This window comes from Falco rusticolus, chromosome 8 (assembly GCF_015220075.1).
Source record: "Falco rusticolus isolate bFalRus1 chromosome 8, bFalRus1.pri, whole genome shotgun sequence".
NCBI lineage: Eukaryota > Metazoa > Chordata > Aves > Falconiformes > Falconidae > Falco > Falco rusticolus.
Window position 1 is genome coordinate 61,225,911 of NC_051194.1, and position 26,841 is coordinate 61,252,751.

Genomic DNA, 26,841 nt, shown 5'->3' on the forward strand with positions numbered 1-26,841 from the left:
GGCGGCGGATCGCGCGCGGGATCTCCCCATGTGACCGCGCGGGAGGGGGCGGCGTGTGTGCGGGGCGGGGGCCGGCGGCGGGGCCGGGGCCCGGGGGGGCGGGGGCGCTGCAGGCCGCTCCCTCCCTGCCTCCCGCCCGCCCTCCCTCCCTGCCTCCCGCCCGCCGCTCGGCTCGCTCGGGCCTCCGCGCACGGCAGGCGAGCTGCGCGGGGCGGCGGGGCGGCGGCGGCAGCGAGGCGGCGGCGGGGACCGGCTCGCTCACCCGCCCCGTCGATGGGAAAGGAGGAGCCTGGGCTGGCGGCGCGCAGGCGGGGGGGGCGCTGGCAGCAACTTCGGCGGGGCTGAGTCGGCGGCCCCGGGACGGCGTCGAGGGGAGCCCCGCGCGGCCGGCGGCAGCCTGCTGCAGAGTACGTGCGGGACGGCCGGGGAGCGGGGGCAGCCCGGTCCCGCGGGGGCCGGCCGGAAGGAGCGGGCGGGTCCTGCGTGGGTGATTCCCGGAGAAATCCGGCGCGGGGCCGGGGGAGGGGGGAGTGGGCGGAAAGTGCAGCGACGTCCCCGCCGTGAGGGGAGGGGAGGCGAGGCGAGGCGGCGGGGCGAGGCGGCGGGGCGGGCGAGGCGGCGGGGCGGGCCGGGCGGGGGCGGCTCCCGGGCGGCGGGCCGCCGGCCCTGCGCGGGGGTACCGGGGCGGGGGGGGCAGCGGTGCTGTGGTACCGGCCGCCCCCCCCCCCCCCTCCGGGCAGTGTGGTGCCGTGCGCCTCCGCGGCCTCTCCCCCCCCCGCCGTCCCCCGCGCGGTGGTTCGCCCCGACCTCCCGCCCCGCGGCCGTTGGCGGGACGTGACGGCCCGGCCGGGCCCGGTGGCTCCGAGGCCGCCCCGCCTGGCCGCTGCCTCCCGGGGGGTGCCGGGCCCGGCCCGGGGGAGCTGCCGGCGGGCTGGGCGGCCAGCGGGGGTCGGGGCCGCAGCCCCCTCGCCCTGCCTGCTGCGCCCGTTCCCTCAGGGCGGCCCCCCGGGGCGAACACCCCCCGGGCCGCGCTGGCCTGGGAACCGTGAGGTATCTTGGCTCCCTTTTTATCCTTACGCGGTTGTTTTTTGCACGTTTCAAGTTTCTTTATTAGTTGCGGCGAGATACGCATCTGTATTTGAATGTGAAACTCGCTTAATAGGTTGTATTTTGGCACATCTCGGAGCTAGACAAGACTATTTAATTTGCGAAGTCTCGCTTCTGCAGCTACATGTAATTTTCTTCTGCTAAAAGTCCTTTGGAAACGCTGCAAAAATGTAATGAATATGCAAAGCAGCTAGCTCTCGAATCCAAATCCGGTTTGTCTTCAGAGACTTTTCAAAACGCCCAAAGTGATCAAGATATATTATGAAATAATCACTTTTGCCTAAAATACAGGAATGTGATGTTTCACACTTTCTCCCTGTATTCCTAATTTAATTGGTGACAGCTCAAATATAATTCACCTGAAGTAATAATAATAATAAAAAAAAATTAAAAATTTCAAAAAGTCAGGGTTGCTCGGTGGCTTTTACTTCTAGTGCAGCCCTAAAAAGCAGGAAGACTGCTGGTGAGGGCCTTGCCCCGTGCTGGCATCCCGTGGTTCCCGAGTTTTTCTTCTCCCTGTGCTTCACCCACATCCACCACCTGCTTGCTGCAGCCGCGGATCTTCCTGCCACCCCTGGGAAATGTGCGGCTTTGAACCGGGAAGAAACGGGTTTTTTCCCGTGCCTAGACATCGAACTGGGCTGCTGCCACTGAACTGGGCTGCTGCCACCTCCAGCTGTCTTGATAGAGGGAGCCGGTTGCGGGAGTAGGTTGTGATTCCTGCACTGGTTGTTTACAAATATTTAGCAGTGCTCTGCGGTGCGTCCCTGTGGGGTTTGTTTTCCTTTTTTCCTAGGAGTTGTGTGTGTGGTCGGAGTTCAGGTGACATCCAGGGTTTGGAGAGGAGGGCATGGCGTGTGCGGTGATGGGCTGTGGATGGGAATGAGGTAACGTGGGAGATCAGGGTGTATGGTTAGGGGTTGCAAAGGCTGAGCTAAAACCTGACTTGTGATTTCCTGGTTCTTCCGTGGCTATAGCAGTACATGACCTTGCGTGTATTTTAAACAGCTTTGTCTGCTAGGGGGAATTTCCTAGCTTCTTTGTTCTCTGTGTGAAAAAAATGTAAAAGACGGCTGCTCTTCCCTGTGTGTTCCCATACTCCTTACCGGTATGGATGACAAGCAAAGAAGCAGCAGCAGCTCAGCTGCCATCCTGCGTTTATTTATTCCTACAGACCTCCCCGTGCCAGCTGTGCGTTCTCACCTTTTGCCGTAAAAGGGTTTGCAGTTGGCCGTACCGTAGAAGATCTGCCTGCTCGCTCCTAAGGCAGCAGATGGTTCTGGTTAGCTTCTTAGGTTTTGCCAGAGGACGTTACCAGGCTGTTACTCCTGAACCAGGTTCGTTTGGGATCGCAGATTAGAAAGCCTAAGGTTTACCGAGCAGGCTGTAGAAGAAGGGGAACACCCCGGGGTCTTACATGAGGTGCTCTTCCCAGCGGGAAGACATACACAGGTCTCCTGGTTGGGAGCTCAGCCCGTGTCTTCTCGTTGTGTAACTTCTTCTCGTGCTCACCCTTTGCCCCAAAAGCACGGCCCCTGCTGCTGCACCGAGAAGTGAGAGCAACAGTGGTGGGGGAAGGCAGTGCTTTAGGTCTCTTAGATGAAGCTTAAAGGTCACCCGAAAGTTGTGTGGCGCCGAGACTTGAGTGGGTGTGCTAAGGCTCAGCTCTAGCTGGATAGGTAGCAACGTCCCGTGTCCTTTGGGTTAACGGTCTCTTCTGATTCAGGCAGTGCTATGCTGCTTTCTCAGCAAACCTTATCTGTTGCTTGTCTTCTTCCCAAGCCTCACCTTACTCCTCCAGGTTGGCCAGCTTACCTGCTTTCCTGGTTTTGTAGGCTGCGAGCTGAGCCGAACCGTTGGAGCAGGCCGGTAATGTCCGGAAATGCAGCGAAGCAGCGTAGCTGGCAGGCTGGTGAGGCTGGCTTGGAAAGGGGAGGGAGCCTTCCCCTTGTAAAAGTTTCAGAAGTACTTGGGATACTGTTGAGGTGAGTGCAGAAGGAACTCACTTTAATGAGGAGAAGAGAGGTCTAAAAGAAAGAGTGTTTGCAAATGCCTTCTCTGCAGAAACCAGTAGCAATCATAAATAGAAAATCTGTGTGGCCTTCTCAGGAGTTACTATACTACATTTGGAAAACGGAATCAGTCGTTTAAGTACAAAACAAAAGGGATTTCAGGCTTGCCTTAAATGCAAATCTCAATGCAGCCTGAACTGTGGACTCACTGCTGACGCCTCCGTAGTACATATTAATCCAGTTTTATCTGTCATGAGGAGATTTGTTGATTAGCAGCCTCTAGGTAAGGGTTGCTCGTGGACTGTTGCTGCTCTTCCAGCCTGTGGGCTGGAAAAATGAGCTCCGTGCCTTGCCCGGAGCTCTTGGGCTGCATGTAATTTCACTGCCGCCGTCTTCCCAGGATTCAATTTAGCTCTCTGCACAAAGTCCATTTATGTAGATTTATGTAGATTTTGCACCAAGACGAATGACTTTTCAGAACAAATGGGTATTCTTTCAACAGCCACATAAGTTAATTTGTGGTATTGATGGTGGAAAGTCAACATCATTTGAAATGGGAGGGTAGGAGCAGTTTACACCACTAAACCGTAAGCTGTTAGTTTTGTTTGTCTTGTCAGAGTTCGTATGGAATGGGAGGATTTTTCTAGAAATTCCGTGAAGTAATGACGATTTTAAAAATACTGCATTATATACTGTTTTAAGGTTTACCTTGAGTGATTTTCCTCATTTTCCTTGCTTCCTCTGCCATCTTTGAGTGTAGACAGTGCTTTAATTGTTTTTCTGTAATTAACTATTACTTTTGAAAGCTGAACTGTATTTCTAAAATATGTAGTTCTTAAATGTTTCCAGTTTCACCCAGAGTTCCAAAGTGTGCAGTTTATTAGCTCTTGAGCTCACCAGCAGCTCCTTCAGGTGGCTGCTGAGATCTAGACAGCAATTGCTGTCCGTTCTGTTTTACAAATAGCAGCGTACAAAGAATGATAAGTGCAGCTGGTGGCTTTGGTTTGGGTGGGGGTTTTTTTGTATTTTTTAGTTTTTCCAGGGCTCTGTCTCTCTTCCCGGAGACATTGTTTGCAGGTATCCTGTTGCTGCCACGTACATTTTTGTCAAGTTGCTGTTGGCCTCCGTGTTTTATTTTTGTCTAGGAGAGTTTAATCACAGTTTTGTAGCAAAAGCCTGATCTTTCAGCAGATGCCTCCTGAATAGAAACTGAGTTCTGTTTGTTACATCTGTACGTTTATTTTGAGTTGCTGAAGAAAAGACACGTAAAAAACCCCAATATGCAAAAGTGTGTATTGTAAAAATAATTTCCTGCATGGCAGGTTTGGGGATGGGGTTGCATGTTACTAGAACAGTTTTGCCCCCAGTGTGTGCAAATGGTTCTGTAAGTGCTGATTTTTAGGTTACTACTGTGTGTTTTTTGAAGTGCGGTGTGGTAGTAGAGTCTGAGTAATGTTAGTGGACCAGCTCCATGTTTTAGTTCTGTTACTTTCCCAACCAACTATAAATTACATGCTTTTGACGTTATTGATTGATGGTTTAGCTTAATACAGTTATACTGGAAATTGTCCGCTTGTAGTTGCAAAAGCCATCGTAGAGTGAAGAGGTGTGTGTGTGAGATCTTAGAATTCTCTGGAGAGTTTATTATTTGCAGGATAACTGTGGGTAATGGGTTTTATGAAGTTGAAACTTGTGGAAGTGTTTTCTTCTGCAGCCGTAAGGGTAGAATACCGCTGCAGTTTGCCTGTTGGGAGCCCTTAGAGCTCAATTGCTGTGCTGTATTGCTGGATGGTATTTCATGTCATGTATATCAGTGACATGCAGGGCTGTTAGCAAATGGAATGGGTAGGTGAATTCAGAATAACATTTTTAAACTGCATGTGTTGGAACCTATCAGTATTTGTGCTTTGCCTGTGGATGTTGCTTCCATAATTAAGATCACTTGGTTCTGAAACACCCTTTTACTGATCCAGCCTCATTAATCCTCTGCGGTTCTACGAAGCACTCTCCTTCTTTGCTTTCCTTTTCCAGTCCTCCACCTTGCTATGGGGTTAAATGACTGGAGAATTAAGAAGAATCAAAACTGATGAGCTTTTGTTTTGTTTTGTTTTTTTTTTTCTTCTTCAGGGGATCAAGTATTCAGTGATTCTTCAGAGTGTTCTGTGATCTTGATCTGAAGATTATAAAAGAGTCAAGTAGAAGCAGTGAGCAATATTGAATGACATTCTTGGGAGCAAACATGAAGGGGGAACGCTGAAAACAAGCTGGCTTCGTGTTTGAATCATCTTTTTTGTAGGTGCTTTGCAACTATCTGCCGATTTGTTGGTTTTGTTTTTTTTTTCACAAATGTTTCCATTAAGTTAACTAGTCAAAAAAAAAAAAAGAACTTTCACCCCTTTTTTCTTTTCCATGCATGCTCTTATAATGAGAGAAAGAAATCCTTCCTCTGAGTTGACAGCCTTACGGAAGGATGGGTGGTAGGGGGAATGCATCTGGACATTGGTGTGCCAGTGCTCATCTTCTCTCTTTTTACTGTTTGCAGGTTCTGTCATCCGTGATGGCGTCAGCTCTGCCCAGAACCCTTGGGGAACTGCAGCTGTATCGAATACTACAAAAAGCAAATCTCTTATTCTACTTTGATGCCTTCATTCAGCAGGGTGGTGATGATGTCCAGCAGCTCTGTGAAGCAGGTGAAGAGGAGTTTTTGGAGATAATGGCTCTCGTAGGCATGGCTAGCAAGCCACTTCATGTCCGAAGGCTGCAGAAGGCCTTGAGGGACTGGGTCACAAACCCTGGTCTTTTTAACCAGCCTCTCACCTCATTACCGGTCAGCAGCATTCCAATATATAAGCTGCCAGAAGGGTCTCCTGCATGGCTGGGGATATCCTGCAGCAGTTACGAAAGGAACAGCAGCACCAGAGAGCCTCACCTGAAGATTCCAAAATGTGCTGCCACAACGTGCGTGCAAAGCGTGGGCGCAAGCAAATCCGATGTGGTGGGGAACTTAGCGCTGCAGAGTGGCAGTGAACCGAGACTTTGGCAGGGGCACCACACCACAGAAAGCGAACATAGTCTTTCCCCAGCTGACCTTGGCTCTCCAGCTTCACCAAAGGAAAACAGTGAGACCCTGGATGCCGCCGCTGCTCTGTCAGTTGCTGAATGCGTAGAACGTATGGTTCCCTCCCTGCCCAAAAGTGACTCGAATGAAGTCAAGGAGTTACTGAAAACAAATAAGAAACTGGCAAAGATGATTGGTCACATCTTTGAGATGAGTGACGAGGACCCTCACAAAGAGGAGGAGATCAGGAAGTACAGTGCAATATATGGCAGGTTTGACTCGAAAAGAAAGGATGGCAAGCATCTCACCCTCCACGAGGTAAAAATACCTTGAGCGACTGTGGGCTTCCTCCCCTATTCCTATGCCTTTTATGAGACGCTTTTCACAGGGTGTGCTTTTTGTATGGGAGCTTCTCGCTGGGTGTCGAGAGTCGTGTCTTACAGGAGCCGTAGGCCGTCCTGCCCCGAGATAGAAATCTCTGGTGCAGTAGGAGTACCCTTTCTTGGGTGGGCGTGTGCATGCGTGCGCTGATGACTTCAGCTCGGTGTCATCAGACTGCTTGGTCACTGGTGCAGCCTGTCAAGACAGAGGGTTTAAACAGTTTGGTACCGAAATAGCAAACCACTATTGCACTGAGCGTGGCCCTTGGGATTCTAAGCATTTGGCATGTTTTTAAAGCAGTCCTGTCTTGATATTCCCTTGCAGCTTTGAGAGTAGACTGGTTGGTTGGAAGATCAGTAACTAAAATCGCTTGTGTCTGGTAACAGGATCGCCTTGCTTGGCTACTACCCTCTGCTGTCTTCCCTCACCTTGAGACCCTGCTCTGTAGCTTGTGCCCTTGAGGTAAAAAGGAATCTGCTGATGAGGTCCCTAAACCTTGGGAGGTGGGTGCGGGTGGGATTTCTGTGTGCTTGAATTGGGGTGACGCTTAGTTATACAGCCTGTGGGTTTTTTTGGGCGCAGTGGTCTTAAGCCAGTCAAGTGAAGTGCAGACTGTGTGAGGAGGAAGGGAAAGGACTGTCTCCAGTATTGATGGGTGGCTGTAATTTAAAGGTTTGTCCTTTAATACCTGTGGAGCATCTCTTCCCTCTTGTCCTTGAAAGTCCATGCAGGCCTCCTTCTCTTCTGGTGTTCTTGAAGCTCGCAGCGCGTATGTTGTAACACAATAGGTGTGTCTGTGTGGGGAATAGTTCCCCAGTGCCAAAGTACAGTACAAGAGGAGAACAAACATTAATTCAAAGCAGTGCCAAGACACTGTTGATATGAATGCTGCATCAGCATTTTCACAGTTAACAGTGATTGCAAAATTTCAGTTGGATTTAAAATTTGGCATGTAAGGCTTAGTTCCCAAAAGGAAAGGCAATGTTTATGTTACAGGAGTGCCAAAAAAACTGTACTGGCTTTAGCCTTTTTTCGCTTCAAGAAGAAGTTTTGTAGGTGTGTGATCCATAGCATAAGACTAGGTTCTCTTTATGCTTCAGAGGAGAAGGGCAGAAGGAAACAAGGCGTATTTCTTTACATTTTTGTTTATGTATTTACATTTATAAGGCAACTGCACATCACCAGCAGTGACTTCACAAGGGCTTTTACTGCAGACTGGGGAGACGCTTCCAAGGGAACTTGTCAGTAGTCAGCCTCACTTCTACCACACAGTTTTAGTTGTGCAGCTTTCACTTACATGCCTTGTGGCTTTATGTTGTACTCTTAGAATCTATGAATTCATCCAGTGTGCAGGAACAGATCTCGTCCGACACCCCTGACCTTGCGGAAGTCTCTCCTTTAGCAGAACAAGTTGCATATGACACAGAGGCAGGATTTGAACGGATTAATTGTGTAGATGCCCTGTGTACATTGCTGCAGAGTCAGGATTCGGAGAAAGGGGGTTCTCCCCAGCTGAGGATGGAGGCAGTCAAGGTGCTTTCACAATCTCTTCCTGGGGTAGTGGCTGCAGAAAACACTCTGAAATCTGGGCGGACTTCTAGCAAGATTGTTTCCTGGCATCCAGCAGCGTAATGGGAGGTGGGCGCTGGGGGCAGCTTTTGTTGGGCATGTGGTTAGGCTCAGGAGCGGCTCTATGAAGCTGGAGGAGCGAATAGTGGGCTGGTAATTTGAAGGAGCAGGGTAGCAAAGAACGGGAAGAAAGGACGACTGCTCTGCTATGTTAATTTTTTTTCATGCTGCACTAAAGATCTTCACTACATCATTATAAAACCATGTTTAAAAATGGAATGAGAGCATGGTTTGGCTTTAGGAAATATTTCTATCGCTATTATGATTAAGGGCACAAGATCAAAGGAGGATGTGGTTGACTTATGCCTCACTTACGCATGTGGGGCCTCGCTGAACTTGATGGGAACTGCACACATGCAAGCAAGAAGAATTTGCTCATAATTGGTTTACTGTTTGCTTAAAGAGGCCAGATTTCAGAAAGTTTTGTCCTGAACAGTTTTCTCTCAGTTTCTATTTTAAAGCAGAGAATACACTAATAGTAGCAACGAGACTCCTTTTTTTGTTTTTTGTTGTTGGTTTTTTGGGTTGTTTTTTGGTTTAAAATCTGCTAAACCAGAGTTTGCCTGTTTTAAACTCAACTTCCATGGATTTTTGTTTTTGATGGCTTAAACAATTTGCTGCTCAGAAGGAAGGACCTTAAACAACCAGGGAGGTAAGTTTCTGCTTGTCCAGAGACTGTCTTTCTGCATGTGTTAATACATTCCAAGGCTGTCATTCTGCCTCACAGTTCAAGGTTTCTCCTTGCAGCTGGCAATGGACAGCTGAATAAACTTCACTATGAATTTAAAAAGCTTAAGTAGTGGTTAGCTTCTTAATGTAAAGATCAGAGTATCTCTGGCTCCTCAAGCAGAGTGGAGTTGCATGCAAATTAAAATCAGACTTGGTGGAATTACTAGTGGTGAATTAGCGAGAATTTCAGTTTGAGTGTGTTTCAGTATGAACACTGGAGTGTCTCAGAGGGCTTGAGCAGCCATTAGAGGCCAGTGAGAGCTGTAGACACTGAGCTGGTTTGGAAGTGGGTGCTTTTGGTAGGATTATCTGCATAAGGCACAGATCTAGCATAAGATCTGATGCAGAATCTTTCAGAGGTGTTCCAAAACTAATAAATACGCTGTCTTTAATCCATTTCATTGTCTCGGTATTACATAGCTTTTCAAGCACGGAGAGCACTTTATGTTTAAAGTTGGACTGGAGGAGGAATGAGTACAAGGCATGCCCTTGAACTTGGTGACCTGTGCGTGTTTGAGTCAGATTTGTAATTTGTGTGTTAGTATTTCACTGCTTGTCTAGGTGCCTATAAAACCGAAAAAAATCTTGTTTAATAGTGTGAGAAGTAGGAATAAGAAACGCAAGTAATAAATTTTGTCTAGCTCGATCTCTTTCTTTTCTTTCGCTGACTCACCGAAACAGTAGGGCTTGGTATTTAACTATGTGTTTTTTAGTGGAGGAATCTATGAACTCCATCAAATGTGAATATACCCATCCCTCTCCGTAGAGCCTGTATGGTTACGTGCTTCTCCATATCACTAAGGCTTCCAGCAAACAGAATCTTTATTTTTAGGCATGCAATGCTTTCTATATGCAGTATTATGCCTCCTGAAAAGGCAGGAAGCCATGATGCACTTCAATTCAGTAAGTCTGGATGTGACCTGAAAGAAGAAACCAGGAAAAACAAACAAATAAACATTTGGCTTTTCTCATACATTAGGATAAACAGCATTTGCCAACAACTACCCAAAGCGTTTTCAGTCATTTCATCTCTTTGCAACCTTTTAGCACTTTGAGGGATAAAAACCATCTGAAATTATTTTGTAAGCATTAACCATATTATTCATCCTTGGGAAAGTAGTAGCTATCACTGCTACAGAAATCAATGTCTGCTTTGGCTGGTAATTTTTTTCATCAGTATTGTATGAATCTTTTAATTTTGTCTCCACACACACCCCCCCCTTTTTTTTTCTTAAAAGATAGACATTGTAGAACAACTGTTCCTCTCCAAGGGACAATAGTTTTATTATTTCAGTAGGTTGTATTGTAGGAACATAGTAATCTGGAGATATTTCACAGGTTAAACCTGAACTTCCCACCCTGGTACATCTGACCTCTGTATTGTTTTTCTCTCCCCAGTCTGTACAGAGACTAAAGGATCAGGCAACTTATCTAGTTTGCCTGTTAAAGACATGTTTGCACTCTGATTAGCATTCAGGTATCGCAGGAAATGCCCTACTCAGATCAGAGGCCTTTATGCTAAACACAGGAAAAAATGCTTCTGAAATTCTAGGAACAGCAGTTCTGTGTGAGGTTTTACTAGAAATATTGCATGGGTACAGGCCAGTGAGAGAGTCCCAGATCTGCTGATACATGTTTCTGTTTTTCCAACCTCCCTGGAGAGCAGGTGTCGCATTAGGCAAAGTATATTTTTTTCTAATTTGGATGACATCAAGCACTGTGGCAGAGGGCAGCATGGTTGCGTGTTGTTGGTGTCACATGGCAGCTTCCATCCTTCAGGGCTGGAGTGTGCAGTGTTTCGGGTGAGTTGCTGGCCGTGGTGATTTAAATCACAGCTAACGTTTTGCAGGGTCCGGTAGCGAGTTCCTTAGCCTTCTCCCAAGAGGCACTGTTTAACTGCGGACCTACTGGTCTGTCCTGAGCTTCACCTTCTTTTCTCTTCCATGAAAAGTGCTTCTTGTATGAGCCAGGGTTTTGGTGTCTGAGGTCCCACGTGTGCGGTCCGACCTGTCCTCTGCCCCGTAGCCCTGTGTGCTGAACTGCGGCTGTGCTTCGCACTGCCAGCTGAAGGGCTGGGGGTGGCACATCTCAGTCTGTCATGAATATGCTGACTGCTGTGGACAACCTAGCTGCTTTGTAAATATTCACTAGCCTGAGACGGAGACAGAGCATGCTGTTGACAGTAGCAGCAAAGCAGCTGTGCTCATTTGCAGGAAGCCAAGCCCATTCAAAGCAGCTTAATTTCTAGAAATAAAGGGTAGAAGAGTTGTGGGCACTTCGGGAAAAACACCTGTAGTATTCTGTTGGCCTCCTGCTGTTACGCTTCATTACAAGTACTGGCTGTTCTTCAGCTGAGGAAGAAGTGAACATGTCTCTTGAGGCCCTGCTTACTGTGAAAGGAGCAGGGAATGAGCAATCTCCTCTCCAGCATCTCGGTTTCAGCGTCTTGCTGTATTAATAACTTTGGGGTTTGTTCATACGTGTTGACCATAGGCTTTTCAGACAGCAGTATTGTTAAGCTGGTATAATTCATGACAGTATCACCACTTCCTTTAGGCTTCTGAAGAGTGTTCTGAAACCATTTTGAGCCTTAACTTGAGGGTTGGTGGTTTTTTTTCTACCCCCCCCCCCCCCCCCCCCCCCCGAAACTATTGCCAGCAGCAGCAGAGGCACTAGAAATGTGTCCTGGCAGGCTCAGGAAAACATCCTTGAAACAAGTTACATTTGATTCATGTCTGAAGATAGTCTTCACAAACACGAGGGTGAGAAATAGAGCTAAAAAAAGTTTAATCGTTTCTTAAACCATCACCTTCTACAGAATTTATGCTGTATTCACCAGGGAAAGCCATCTGTACCCACACTGTCAGGGTTTTTTTTTTCTTTCTTTTTTTCTTTTTTTTTCCCCTCAAGTCCTGGGCATATTGCGTTTATAAAAATAGTATTCCCTGTAAACCAGGCTTTGGGAGCCAAACACCGTGAACGTTCAGAGCTACTGTTTTATACTGAGATTTAATTAATGCTGGGATGAGGCACAAGCAGTGCACATTGAGAGAGTTTTACAATAACGTTTTACTTTAAAGGACATTAAATGCACCAACTACATTTGTTGTCTTTTCCTTTCCCAGAGCTTTACCTGGCTTAGTAAGGGTATAAATAAATGGAACAAACCCTCCAGGGTTTAGTATACAACTATAGGTAATTTTTACATGCAATTGAAATTTTTTATTATTTCCGAAGAACCGGTACTTTTACAAGCACAATGGGTGAAAACATGCAAAATCATGAATCCCTGTTTCTGTGTTTGATTTCCAGCTAACAGTTAATGAAGCAGCCGCCCAGCTGTGTGTAAAAGATAACGCGTTGTTGACCAGGAGAGATGAACTCTTCGCACTAGCTCGGCAAATCTCTCGAGAAGTTACATACAAGTATACTTACAGGACCACCAAGTAAGGTTTTAATTAACTCAAAGGACCTTTAATTTCAGGGAGCTAATCAGTCTGATAGCACTTCTTCTGAAGCACTAGAGATACTTTCTTCTTGCTCTTTAGCTAGCAAAGTGCTCTTCAGAGGAGGGTAGGAAAATGCTATTTGAGTCGTGAAGCTTTTAAATTGCTAAGATGTAGCTGTCTTGAATTACCTTTTCATTTGCACTCTAGTTTTCCAGAAATTGTGGGGATAGTGCGTGTTGAGAGGCATCTGGGAGTTTGGCATTTCCAAGTATTTGAGGCATTTGTACATTTCAATGTTAATGTAAATAGGCAGAGTAGCCAAAGCTGCTCAATGTATCAAAAATTTCTGTTCCTTGTACAGATTTGGCTTATTAGTTTCCAGGGAATGAAAAAAGATAAGGTCATAGGGAGTGGCTTACAAACTTGCTTTGAAGGAACTGAACCTGAGTCCTAGTTTCAGTTACTGTTCTGTTAAGCGAACTGCTGTTATGAAATGGTAGCAAAGGCTTAACAGCTTTTAAATGTAATTAAACCTTTAGAATTAATATTGTTGAAAATCCTGATACTTCATATTGTGTTTAAATGTTAACTCCCTCACCTGTAATGTGATATCCTTTCAAAATACATTTTCCTGTACTTCTAGGAGCTTTTTATGGTTTTCCTTTGCTCCCCTTTCTTCCACGGTGATAAGCAGTGTCAGAGGCATTTCTGTAATTCTCTGTGCTCAGGTAATTTTCCTTCCTATTTGGAAGAAGAGTCCATGAGTATCTTGACACTTTTGAAAACAACACAAGGCGCTTGTGTTTCCTATACTGGTGTGACATTGACTGCCAAGTGAATTGGAAGCTTTTTCTGTGCATCTCACTTGTTCTCACCTGATTATTTTTTTTCCCCCTTGACTCTTTTCATTATTATTTCTGATGGTCAGGGTTAACGTGCTGTTTACTGATAACGTACCGTGTCTTCTCTTCTAGATCTAAATGTGGAGAAAGGGATGAGCTGTCGCCAAAGAGAATCAAGTTAGAGGTACTGTATTTTGACCTATGCGTGCTAAAATTCACTTTGGGTTTGAAGGGATATGTCTTAAGGAAATTTGTCAGAAAAACATTTGACAGACAGTTGATGGGTGTGAGAGAGAGGGGGAGAACATCACCACTGTCTCTGCAAATATAAGTGCTTGATGGAGAAACCTGTAGGAGCAGGGGTAAAGAGTAGGATTTGCTTAATGGTAAAGTTACTCGCAGTGTTTTGCACTCTGAGTAGGAGGGGGAGGAATGGGACTGACTGGCTTCCTGTGGTGGAATAAGCCTGAGCACTGTAGGAAATGTCTTCCCAAGAGGCCTCCTGCTTTTAAGTCAGTGTGAGGTGGGGTCTGCTTAATTTGTTTGAGCCAGCTTTTGATCATGTCCAGAATCCAGAGTTCTGGATAAGGATTGATGGTGGAATACCAGCCATCTCTGACTACGGCATAAATTATAAAACTGGTTGTATTGAAAATTCAAAAGCTAGCTAAGGGCTATACATGCCAACACAAATAGTTGGGCCTGTAGATGTTAGTTTACAGTTTTTTGTAAATAACATTGTGTAAAAAGCACATCTATACGTGGCTAATGTATATACCTGCACAGGATATTGCTTAGGGAGATGCTGGGATTTTCTCGTTAGGTGTGCAGGAGCGACATATATGTAGTTTGCCATTTGCTTCAGTTACCACTGCCAGAAAGTAAATCTGTAGCCTTTTTAAAAGTCACTTCTAATTAAAAAAAGGGAGAGAGTAGGTATGTATACCTATGTACCTTATAAGAGTGGCAGATCTTCCCTTTTAATTTATTCTTTAAACAAATTACTGTTTGACTGCTACAGGGGTGTCTTAATTCATCTGTAGTGTTGTGTGTTTTGTTGGTTTTGGGGTTTTTTTTATTGCATGGCCAACTCCAAAAGGTGTAGGTTAAATATGCATTAGGATGTAGGCTAGGCCGGAGCTAGATTTGTATGTGACACAGATATGTGATATATTCTTGAACTGTAAAGGAAAGCTGCAGCATATTCTGGAATGCATTTCTCATATGTAACTCATCCTGGGGTAAATGATGCACCAAATGTAAGGCTTTCATTTTTTTCAGTAGTGCGACACTTTGTTACCTGTACGAAGGTTTTTCCTGTTGAAGCAAACCCCGGTGAGAGCAGTCAGTTTTGAAAAGCCAATTATGAACAGGTCTAGAGGAGTTCATCTTTTTTATTTATTTATTAAGTTCTATCAGTCTGCATGCAGTTGTTGTTTGAGTTTATATAATACAAAATGCATAGCTTTGATAAGTCAGTAATGTCATTTACATGTGTTAGGATTTGATTTGCTTTGACCTATGCTTGTTTTCTGATCCGCAAAAAAGGGCGGGGAAAAGCTGCATTAAACGATTTTATCCACTTTCACCATTATCTGCCTTGACCAGCACATGGCAGGGTGGTTGCTTGAGTCCCCCCTCTTTTGTCCAGTCTGGTCCTGATTTGTAAGAGTTAGTGGGCAGCTGCCGCTCCTCTGCTCAAAATAGTATTTCACTGATGATTAGATTTCCGCATTAGGAAGTTTTTCCTTCATTCAGTAATAAGTGATGATGAGCAAGTATCTAAAATGACACACTGCAAGGGAGGTGGTTTTTTCCACAGGATCTTCATTAAAAAAAAAAAAGTAAAATTAAAATCTTGAAGAATGTGGGCAGAAACTAGGTTTTTCGGGGAGCAGGAAACTTGGGCAGCCTTAGGGAATGTGCATTCTCCTTTTCTGCATGGTGAAATCGTAAGAGTCTCAAGGCCTGCTTTCTCTAGATGCTTCTTAGTTCAGTAATTCTGAGAAAATTTGTTTACTTGGTTTTCTTTTTATCTAAAATGGCCAGTCCAGTCGTATTTTAAAATACTTGTGAAGATGTCATGTCCTAACTGTACAAATGACTTATTTCAGAAGTAGGGCTTTTTTTCAAAAACATGAAATTGAAACTAAATGAAATAATCTTTCATTTGATAGCATAGCATTATTAATTATGAAGCAACCAGTGTTGTTATCAGCATAAATGTCTTTTTCCTTACAAACGGAGCCTTCTAAGGAGTAAAGCATTACTTCAGTGCATTGTGATTCTGAGGTACACTGGAAATCACGGACTTTTCTTCAAAGACATTTTAAAAACATGCAGTATTCCATAGTAGATCACTTTTACATGTGGTGTTTCAGGTTCTTGGGGCTTGCGTTTTGAAAATACTAGGAAAAAGTCCTTTTTTTAGTAGTATCTTTGGGGATTTTGGGGGTGGGGTGTTTTGTTTGTTTTTAGAAAGCTGGAGGTAAAAATGGAAATGGTAGCAAATGCTGCAGATTTTTCCTTCTGCTCTGGATAAGAATTCCTTATCCTGTTTTTAAAGTTGTAATGCTTCGTTGTGGCTCTGTTAGCTCATGCTAATAACATGCAGAGGATCTGAAGCTGGGTGATCTATTTTTTTTTTGTTGTCATTCTAAGTAGCTCTGTCGTCTTTTTTTCTTTTTTTCTTTTTTCTGTGGTAAAGGTCATTTTGCCACTCTTGTTTTAAGGCTAAACTCTGTGTTTTGATTCACCATTCCTTTACCCATTAGTCATTAATGTCTCCGCACAGCGTGGTTTAAAATACTAGTGCTTGAATTTGGAAAGACTTCACACACTGTTTGCCTAGTGTAAAAGATTACTTTAAAAAAAAAAAAAAAAAAAAAGATGAGTTAATTTCCTGAAATATAAAAACACATGAAAAAAACCCAGGGAGACTCTGAAGGTCATCCTTGAGCAAAGCTAGCAGAGCTGTGTGTGCAAGCTGCAACATTGCCGGCTTGCAGCCACCATTGTAAATTTATCCTCTTCATGAATATGAAACTCACACAAGCATTACAAAGAAACAATATGCCATGAATTACATCAAATTACCTGTAAAAGCCTTTCTCTTCCCCTGCGAGCTCTCCCCCTCTTATTCGTTGAGTGGGTGGGTGAGCTGTGGGAGTGAAGTATAGAGAGGGGAAGGGGAAAAAATTCCAGGCAAATGACAGACTGGAGGTGTGGAGGGAGTGAAAAAGGGAATGGAATGAATTGGGGTTTGGAAGCAGATGAGGAAAAAGGGTTTGTAGCTCCTAAATCTGCTCTGGACAAAGAGCAGGACAGGCAAAAGGGGCTAGAAATGGCACATCCTCCTGCAGAGCAAGGATCTCTCCTGCGTAGGTGTTGGGGGGCAGGGGCACCCCTTGTTTTGCCATCTTCTGTGACTCAGTACCAGCACCACTCATAGCCGTGAGCTGTTGTGGCACCAGCTTAGAAAGCAGAACAAGTCACGGGTATATCATGCAGAAGTCACGGCAGGAGAGGCTGGTCGTCGCTGCTGCTGCTTTGCGTTGGGGTTGACGAGGTTCCCCTTCAGGCAGTGCGAACAGCCAAGAGAGCAGAGGAAGAAAGTTTAAAAATATTCTTGCTGTCTGTGGCATGAAGGAATTGTTCCACGTGTCAGTGTCTTCGTTGGGCTGAACAAGAGGGATGGGGAGGGCTTGCAAAAGCTCATTTCACAAAGCTCCATGGGAGTCAGGGGGCACGGGCAGGGAGACCTGAGCAGAGGCTGTGAGGACATGTCTTCCCTTGGTGCTGGCACGGATGGAGGGAGAGGAGAGAAAAGGCCCACCTGCACCATGGCTGTGAAGGTTGAAAAGAAAACCAGTTGAAGTGTGGGATTCGTCTTTTTCACAAAAACAGCAAAACCAGTAGAAGCTACTGTTTGCATAGAAAAAATGTCATTAGAGGGAGCGAAAAAGCACATGTGGGACTGAGAACATCTGCTGCACCAAGCAGCTTGAAAAACAACTGAGCAGCAGCATGGCAAAACAAAAATGCTGCACTGCATGCAGCAGGCCCTCCTGGCTGCAGAGGGAAGAGGAACCTCCAGGCAAAGGTGACGGTGAGGCAGAGTAGGTGGTCGCCTGGCCCAGCCAGCTCCCCTGGCAGCTCTTACCGATGGGGCGGCAGGGAGAAGAGCAGCCAGGGGTGGGGAAGGGCTCTGGGAAGTTGATCCAGTGCTGCGTTGTCATCTGAGAGTCAGCTGTGTGACTGACAGGTGACAGTCACGGCAGCCAGTGGCAGTGGGCAGCCAGCCCTGCTTTTAGGAAACAGCCTTTGGATTTGTGTTGGCAAGCGATCAAGATACATTATAAAGAGCAGCGTTACCTGTTTTGTTGCAAAAATAGGATCCTGAGTGATGGGGTTTTGTGTGTTCAGTTTCTCATCTTCCTACACATAATCATTCTCCTCTCCCAAACATATTCACGTCTAGCTATGAAGATGGTCAGTGCTCATGGAAATACACTGCAAAGCCTTTGTTTCTAGTGGATGAGGTTTTGTGGCAATTGGAAATTTTACATACCTATCACCTTTATATTTTTCCCTGAGGGAGTATGTTGGGTGGATAAAAGCAATATGCAGTGTTCAGACAGATATTTTATTTTTTATTTTTCTTTTCCTTTCCTGAGCATAAAGAATAGCTTTATTGGCGTTACGTTGCACTGAGGGTCTGGCTAGCCGACGTGGGTCTGACCACCACTCTGCAGGTCAGCGGGCAGCCTGCCAACAGCATGGACCTTGTAGTCCTTTTCCTGTGTTTTTTTCTGAAAGGTGGCTTTTCTTCTTCTTGGACTGTAATCCATTTGTCCAGCTATTGTAAAAAAAAAAAAAAAAAAAGTTGATATTTACATGCACGTGCCTGTAGAATCCACAAGGAAAGTATACCTAATTTGGTGTATTTTTGTATACTTTTGGTATCTGGGTCTACAGATCCTCAGTGACAGATGCCACTGTTACCAGGCTTGGGTCTGTCCCAAGATCTCTAGCTTCTTCTCACATTTTAACAGTGTCACCTGTATTGTGCTTTGTAAACGTTACTGGATGTTCCTCTATTTTCCATGAGCTTTCCTTTTATAATGCCGAGCAGGATAAACTTCTTATCTTGAACCTTTTGCTTCGTTGATTAATTTATTCTAATGGAGCCTGGCAGGCTTTCACAGCAACTTCATTTGCTTTATTGGTACATATGCAAGCTGCAAAAGAGATTTGCCTGTCATAAGCATTTAAGATTGAAAGAATTATTGAATAGTGATTTCCCATAGTATATAAAGTCTTTGCTACCCTACTTGTGAAGTGATGGCATTTCATTTTGTGACACTAGTATAGCTTCTGTGTGAAATATGTTGCATTTCGGGAGGCTTTGCTCAGTTTCTCAAGGTTAGTATATCCAACTTCTGCAGCTTATTCTCAAGTACATATAAACTTGATTTCATAAAAATCTCCAGAACTGCTGTATGTAATGAGTGACAGAAACCACAGGCCTAAATCTGCCTGGCAAGGCTGAATGTATAACGTCAGTGACAACAGTAGTCTGGATGCACCTGCAGCTGTGAGAGATGAGATGTGATTGCCTGTGTATGCCGTTTTAGACATACAGCAGTTGTTGTAGAGTGGCTGTGTGTGTTTTATGCACAAACTTAAATGAAGCGGATAGCACGAACAGGTAAATCGCAGTCCAGGATTTTCACAGAATTTCAGGAATGTGTTATTCTGTTGTTTTTGGTGGTGGTTTTTTTTTTTTTTTTCTTTTGAGTATACCGGGAGGGTGAAGAAAAAACAGTAACATGTCCCTCTTGGTGTTTGCTTTCTTCTTATGCTCAATAGGATGGTTATCCTGATTTCCAGGACACGGTCCAGGCACTCTATCAGCAAGACAAAATGCCACTTGCTTTAGCTAAAGGAAAGAGTGAAGACTCAACAGCTCTTAATTCCCAGGTAAACCTAGTACTGTGAATAATACAGGCCGTATCTTTGTACATTGATGCCAGTGTATTGTTTTGATGACTACAGTAATTGCCGTAAATTTTCAAAGGCTACCCAGCTTAGCTGTGATTGCCTCACTCTTAATTTGGGTTTACCTTCTGAAACTGTTCTGACACAGTGCTACAGCTTTACCCTTGTTAGTTCCAAGGAGTTAAGATCTAGTGTAGTATGCTTGAAACACACAGTTGCCTGTTGGGAGCAAGTAGGGTACTATTGGTACAGTATGTGCTGTGTTGCTTGCGTTATTAGCTATAAATGGAAAGTTCAAATTGCTGAGTCTAGAGAAATAGAGTAGGAGATCTTGGAGTCTTCAGTTCTGACGTTTCTTAGAAGAAGAAAGGCCAATATTTTTAGGAAACATTGAACCTCTGGACCTAATAGGATAGATGGCCTTTCTAAATAACATCTAGCCTGGTGGAAGTGCAGTGTGTTTGAGTATATCCAGGAAGCTTTTTATAAATGAAGACAGGTTTCCAATTCTTTCTTTGTCTTTTCTGTAGTGTATCCCAGCCTTGAGGCAAAATACGCATCTCCTACTGCCAGTTGTTGCCAAGGAGGGATTTCATGCTAAGTTGCAGCAAATTTATTTTGTATAGCCAATTTGGGCAAATGTAATCACCGAATTTTCACGTAAGAGATTACATTTAGGAGTTACACTCCTGTTTTCTGAGACTGGATGTGTTACCCTGTCTTTTACCTTCTTCTATTGCAAAGTAGTGTACAGTCGTACAAATCTGTTCATTGTGATACATCAAAAAGCAATTATGCTACATGTTCTGATGTTGCACAATAACTACATGAACTAGATTTTTGCAAGCTTATTTTCATCTTGTATACGCTTTAAGGTTTTCATTGGTCACTGCTAGTGACCCACCAACAGTGGGCTAGAGATTTAGTTTAGGCTTAAATGTGTCTGTGGCTCTGCAGGGTTTTTCTATGGTTATCAGAAACATTGCAGTTCAAAATTCTGGTTTTATCCTAATTAACAAAGATGACATGAATGTGAACTCTTTGATTCTTTTTAAAAATTACTCTACAGTTCAAAAGTTGTAACAGGAGTGACAGAATAGCAAAGTTAAAGCCCACCTGAAAGTAGAGGCTTGGAAAATAGTTTTTTTTTTACCTGACTCACAAGACCAAGGTTGAGCTGTCAGTGTTCTTCTGCAGAACCTGAGGAGCTCTAAGCCAGAGTAAAGTAAGTATCAGCCGTGTCAGTACCCTGCTTCTCAGGGTCATCGCGGTGCTGGAGAAGCTCAGATTTTGCTGGACTGTTACGCTGTCATTGTATTTGTAAATTGTTGAACTATGCTGAGTAAGCAGGCTTTCGTGGGAAGTCAGGACTTTCATCACCTCCCAAGAAAAAGTTGAAGTGCTCTGCAATTAATAGCCCTCTGTGCTCACTGAAACAATTACAGCATTACCTGAAAGAAATGAATTTTTTCCTGTCAATTGTAGATGTTAAGTTTGTACGCTGTTCTTCTCTTCATTGTGGCTCTTCTAAATCAACTTTCTTGACTTGTGATTTTCTTTTTCTTTTTGCAAGATGCTTATTTACATTCTTAAGAACAAGATTATAGTGAAAGTTAGAATTCTCTTGGCATTAAAGTCAATGACAAACATTCAGACGCCATTTCCTCCCACGTTGCACTGCATTGTTTAGTTTCACTCTCTAGAGGTGTATAGGTCTTGTTCTTCTTCTAGACAGACATTTCACACCTTTTTCCCCCACAAACATACTGTCGTCCTACACTTTCAGAATGGCAGATTTTTAAGCTTGTGTAGTGCTGTTTCCTAAAATAAAGATTCCAAGATGTCTGTTAAAATCTTGGCATAAGTTTTTAGCAGATGTTGCCATTGCTCTTGGAATACTTTGTGAAGACATGTATTTGAACAGAGATAACTGGATAATTAAGACATCATTTTCTGCTTTCCTTGAGATTCTTTTCACGTAACCTGCAGTCCTAAAGTGCGGAAAGCGATTTTTATGTGTTTTTGAAGAACAGAATTTTAACGTTACGTTTCCGTGTGGATGAACTGCAACAGCTTGCATTTTAAGTATTCTTGAGTGACTCACATGTACAGTATGAAAATCTTTATGGGTGCAAAAATATTTTGTTTGCTTGATAGTTTTGAAGAAACCGTAAAGCACACATCTGTACATATGAGTCAACAAAACCCTCTATCTAGGCTGTTAGTCTTATCTGATACCGTTTTTTTTCCCTCGTGTTTTGACTCACTATATGTATGTATATGTAGAGAAATTTTTTTTGCTTTATTTGCAGTCAGAAAAGGTGATGGCAAAACAGATGGAGTTTCTTTGCAACCAGGCGGCATTAGAGAGACGTCTTTCCACAGGGTGTTACAGACAAAACTCCGAAGAGCACAGCCCCAATGGCATGTCATTAGATAATGCTGATGGACAAGGTATGGTACCTTCCAGGCACGGCGTTGCTGCTAGCAAATACATTTGATGTTATGCAACCTGTGTCAGTGGTATTATTTATCTAGTATAGAACGCTGAGGGCTGAGCGGACAAGACAAGATCTCTGCCCTGAAGTGCTTGCAGTCAAAATAATGCAATCAGATGTACAGTCAGATTCTGCTCTGTTACACTAATCTGGCTGGGCAAACTGCTTTCCCGACGGGTAACGTGGGAAGGGAAGAAGAGGGCAGAACCTGGGTCTAGCTTTGTCCCGAGTTGTGAAAATAGAGCAGAATGTTGCATTTCATTTGTGTTTCTGCTCTGCGGAAATGAAAGTAAAGCAAATAATGTAGTTGCTACCCCTTTCTGTTTACCTGTTTGTGCAGTCTAGGAAGAAAACCTGAGGAGCTGGCTATGCAAATTACTTAGAACTAAGCAGATTCTAATTATGTTCTTAGTAGCTTGTTATTCTTCAAAAAGCTTACAGTTTTGCGGTTATCTCTGATTTACCAACTGGCTATTCCTTAGCTTGAGTTAATTTTAAGAGTGTTTGTTTTGTTTGAACGCTTTCTGTTTGGATTTTATTTATTATTTTTTTACTGTTGTGAAATGAGGCAAAATGTTAAACACAAGACATATGACCAGAAGTTCTTGTGTCTGCTTTTTTAAGAGCTAGTTTGTTTAAGGGGAAGAGAAGCAGTAGAGGGGAGCGACTAAGAGAATAGATGTAAGTGTTAAAATGTAGGCTTTCGTTTGTGTGTGTTGGTCAAGCAATGGTGTATGCAAGTATACAGGAAGAATGATGTGTGTAGATCCAGCTCTCTGATAGTGCAGGCTCCTTTATGCCATTTCTCCATTGTGCAGGGGGAGTGGGAATTTTTAGGAACTCAAAGTGGTTTTTGAGCAGAATAAGAGTTCTATTTTCTAACTTTTTTTTTTTTTGTTATGGCTGAGTGTCCCTTTCTAGCTGTGCCTGTGGAATAGTCTGCCAAGTGGCATACTTACATAAGCCTTGTTTTGCTAGAAATCTTCCCTGAGCAGCTGGAATTCAGGGTGCACTTTTACTGATAGAACTAGTCTGTCCTTAAGTCTCTACCTGTTTTTTAATATTGCTTTGCTTTTAATGCATCAATGTTTCACTGTGAATGACTTCCAGGTGAAAGACCGCTGAATCTCCGAATGTCAAATCTGCCAAGTAGACAGTTGCAGCACATTTCACTCGATGGAGAGCAGCATGTTGGAAAACCCCTGTGCAGTGATTTGATCCGGCTTTATCCCGGTGGTGAGGCAAAGTCCCAGTCCTCGGGTTAGTGCTGTCCCTTGTAAATTACCCACCTTTTCTTACAAAACCGGTGATGAACTTACCGATAGGTGATGTCTCTGAATGAAGAAGGGAGTAGTGGCTCAGCCTGGCGTGCTTTGTGTGTAACGTTTTAATCAAGGCTTTTACAAAAGTTCAAGAGGAGTGTTACCTGCTAATCTAGAATGGGATCGAATATTATGTAGGAAGAGCTTAGAAGGATGCAGTAACTAGGTTCGGATGAGCAAGTTCAGGCACGTGCCTGGCCTCGGAGAGCTGTATTGGTCCAAACTACTGCTGTTAAATACTTTGGTTGCTGCCATTGTAATACGGTTTGATTATAGCACGGCTTCACTCTGTGTAAAGGAATTGGAATTTTTACAAAAAGATTTTTTTTATTCTGGTTTATAAGGACCTAGCACTGTTTCTGTACAGAGAACCAAGTCGTGCAGTAAGTCTTTTGAACTGGGTTTCCCATTCGCTGACTTTGCTCACTGGCAATCTTGTCGTTTACCTCTGGCATTGGGAGAAACTCGTTCTAAGTTGGATAGAAGGCAGCAGGAACCCTGTGTGAAATCTGTATGGGTGGTTTCAGTTTAGTACTTGGTGCACTGAGATAAAGCCTCAGACTCGCTCGACTTTAGGAATAATAATAAAATCCACCTGCATTTGGAAGACGCAGTGGGAAAGTCGTTATTTTAAAGGCAAGATGCAAAAGTAGTTGTTTTGAAAGCTGGGCAGAATCTTCCATCTTCCTCTTTGGTATATTGCTTGAGCTCACTCTTTTTGCAGTTTGTCCCAATCCCAGTGATAGTTCACTTGGTGAGGTTTCTAGTCGGGGATTTTTACCGCTTCCCTTCCAAAATGCAAGTGAAGAGTGCATCTCCCCTAAGCCCTGCTCGCCGAGAGAACTGAAGTAAATCTGTGTGATTTCTTGGTCATCACCACAGTGTAACTGAGGTGGTTCTAACCCAGGTGGGTTAAAGCCCAGTAGGAGGCAGCAGAATTTATTCCTTCAACTGTCAGTATCCATATGGTTCATGGACCTTTTCCTTGAATTAAGAATAGAATATATTTCTTTCCAAGCAGTCTTTTTAACATCTTTTTTTTCTTTCTTTCTTTCTTTCTTAATGCAGAAGGCCTTGGTATTTTAAAGGATTTTCCTCATTCGGCTTTTAACATCGAAAGAAAGGTCATAAAAACAGAACCTGAAGACACAAGATAGTCATTCTGCTCTGGAAAAATGGTGTCATAGTAAAGAATGAAACTTCACAAGAGAAAAAAAACAAAAAAACAAACAAACAACCAGCCTTAATAACCAGTGTTGCCTCATTCAAATAAGAGATTTCAATAGCCAAAGCCTAAGAACTGGTACAGTAATCTGTGGAAACAGGAAAGCAAGAGACACTGCAAACTAAAACAGTAATACAGGTGGATAAACATTCCTGTAAAAGTGGTTTTATAATGTGGGAAGATTCACAAATTAATATTGTGGGTCTTCATTATTTAAGAATGTATTATGTATTTGTATAACTTATCAAAGTAAATCTAGATGTCGGGACGTGTATTGAGTCCAGTAGATGTGGCTACAGTTCATTTTACTTGAAATTTCAATGTCTTCTTTAAGTGTACCTAGCGTAGATATGGTTGTTAAACATTTGAATTAAAAATCATTGGAGAATTAGGAATGCGAACCTCGTGACACAATTAACAGCGAGTTTGCGACAATATTTGTAGAAAAAAGGAAAACACATAAAATATTTCATGGTTTAAAATGTTACGTGGATAATAGCATTTGATAGACCTAGACCCTGACTCTGTATTATAGCGGACATACTTGATACTTAACTATTGTTACATCACTTTCAATGGTTTCCGCAGCCTTTGTGTAACACACTTACAGCATAATACCTACCTACAGTTCGGAGTGTAGGAAATGCCAGTTAGAGTATGGAAGAGTCCATATGATTGGCTCCCATTTCGTTGGGGAAAAACTGGTTTGATATACCGTACAATTAGTAAAATCTCATTTGGTAGGAAACCCAAGAGACCAAGTAGCATGGACAGGGCTGCAAAAATTGTGATTCAGACCGTTATAACTCTTTTGGACTTCTCTGTGGACCTTTGAAAACTAAACCCAAACATGCATCCTAGGTGTGGTAAAGATGAAATACGCTGCAGGATTTATGCGTTGGTGTGAAAGGGTGCACCTGATACCCAGAAACTGTAAGATCTTTTGGAGGAGAGAGACAAGGAGTTACGTCTTCAGCGTGTGACTCCTTATTAAGTGCTGTCCAGCCCACATAATTCTATGAATATACCGTATACTGCATACAGTATGCCAATACGTTTCTTTATATATGTGATTAATTAACATCTGTATTCTTTATTTATTTGACAGTTTTTATTTTTTGTACATTTTCACTTTTGCAGATGTCATTTTATCTAAGGAGAAATACTCGGCATGTAACTTCGGAGTTTACTGTGGTGTGTTTGTGTGCATCTGTTTTTTCCTCTGCGCAACTCCCTCAATAAGAGTTGCTTTCCTGCAGTCAAAATAGTTACATGCCTCAGTTTCTGAATACAGTTTTTGCCTACAACGTGTTCTGGAGGGGAAAGGGAGGGCTGAAGAGAGTAAGTTACCGTGCCAGTGGGTAAACTTCCATATTCAGGTGTGCACTTCATGTCTGCAGTTTGCTCTGTGTCATAGATCTGTATTAACGATTCAGTCACAGTCTGTGTCGTACTGAAACGGTCAGCAAAATGTGAGCTGAAATGTCTACACTGCAGTCTCTTATCACTGTAAACATATCTAATTATTTTATCACTTTTGATTTGTGGAACAAAGCTTTATAGTAGAAACACCAGTAAACAACTTTTTATACTATTAAGATGTTTGGTTTTTTTTAAAAAGAAAAAGTGTTTCTTGAACTGTATGGTACTGTTTCACTTACTGAAGTATCTTACTTTAAGCAATGGAGTTTGCAGCTTTGCTCTTAGAAATAAGAGATTGAATGTGTAGTTATATTTCCTCTTTCCTGTTGTGTGAGCTAGTAATACGGATACGATACTTCTTGAGTTTGTAACGTTAGCCAGTGCCCTGGTTAGTATCTGAGCAGCTTTCACGAGACGTGTCTGGAACTTGTTAAAGGACAGCTTAAGGTTCGAACTGTACAGCTTGAGTGATAGAAGGTACCAAGCAACGAGACTAGAGATGCAGGAAACGTTCTGATTTTCAACATCTGGCATGATCAAAAATAGTGTGTGGATCACAGAAGAAGCTCTTAAGCTTGCTGGTCTCTTCGATTAAAGTGAGAGGAAGGAAAAAAGAACTTGCTAAGCAGCACGCTGTTTCAGTTGAGTCCAGAATTTATTTTGTAAACACTAATGTATTAAATTTGCTATAAATTAAAGTATATAACAGTTACATTTTTGAGTTGTAAATACAGTACTTCGTGTCACGACCAGTTGGTTATCTCTAGAATGATATTTCAGTTTATAGTCCAACAGGCCATTTCAGTCTCAATAAGCTGGAAGCAATTTTTTTTTTTACTCGTTTGCAGCTGTATGATTTTTTTTTTTTTTTTTTTAACCTGGGGAGGGTGGGGGGTGGGCGGGAGGTGGGAGGCCTACATTCCGAGATTGCACATACCTTTGGTAACAGCAGATATTCAGGCTATGGGTCTTTCCACGACAAAGGTCTTGGTGGACTGCAACTTGGCAAGCCTCTGGTGTCACAGGTGACGGCGTGCCCCCACCTGCTCTCGAAGGGGTGCTAGATTCAGGGTACACTGGATCAAAGGCCAGCCCTGCAAATGATGCCTGTTTTTATTCACATGTTTATATTGTTGCTTACAAAATAAAATTTCACCGTGAGAACTC

At 43.5% G+C, this 26,841-nt stretch overlaps 1 protein-coding gene across 5 annotated transcripts; it reads left to right on the forward strand.

The window, feature by feature from the left end:
• The first annotated feature begins 155 nt into the window (after positions 1-155).
• Positions 156-26,841, forward strand: NAB1 (NGFI-A binding protein 1). Of its 5 annotated transcripts, none has more exons than XM_037397730.1 (9): positions 297-407; positions 5,247-5,415; positions 5,662-6,495; positions 12,229-12,362; positions 13,340-13,391; positions 19,079-19,189; positions 21,520-21,661; positions 22,816-22,965; positions 24,096-26,841. In XM_037397730.1, exons 3-9 carry the CDS (start codon positions 5,677-5,679, stop codon positions 24,182-24,184), a joined length of 1,497 nt encoding a protein of 498 aa, XP_037253627.1. In that variant the 5' UTR covers positions 297-407; positions 5,247-5,415; positions 5,662-5,676; the 3' UTR covers positions 24,185-26,841. The 5 variants fall into 5 exon arrangements, with proteins under 5 accessions (XP_037253624.1, XP_037253621.1, XP_037253627.1 ...); XM_037397728.1 differs by having other exon boundaries at positions 5,247-5,411; XM_037397729.1 differs by lacking the exon at positions 297-407 and adding an exon at positions 2,901-3,092 and having other exon boundaries at positions 5,247-5,411.

What these genes read in the sequence shown, in the direction of transcription:
- NAB1 (XM_037397724.1), top strand. Translation starts at nt 5,677, where the DNA reads ATGGCGTCAGCTCTGCCCAGAACCCTTGGGGAACTGCAGCTGTATCGA. An exon ending in TATACTTACAGGACCACCAA is followed by an intron (nt 12,363 to 13,339) that starts GTAAGGTTTTAA and finishes CTTCTCTTCTAG; the next exon opens with ATCTAAATGTGGAGAAAGGG. An exon ending in AGATAATGCTGATGGACAAG is followed by an intron (nt 21,662 to 22,815) that starts GTATGGTACCTT and finishes AATGACTTCCAG; the next exon opens with GTGAAAGACCGCTGAATCTC.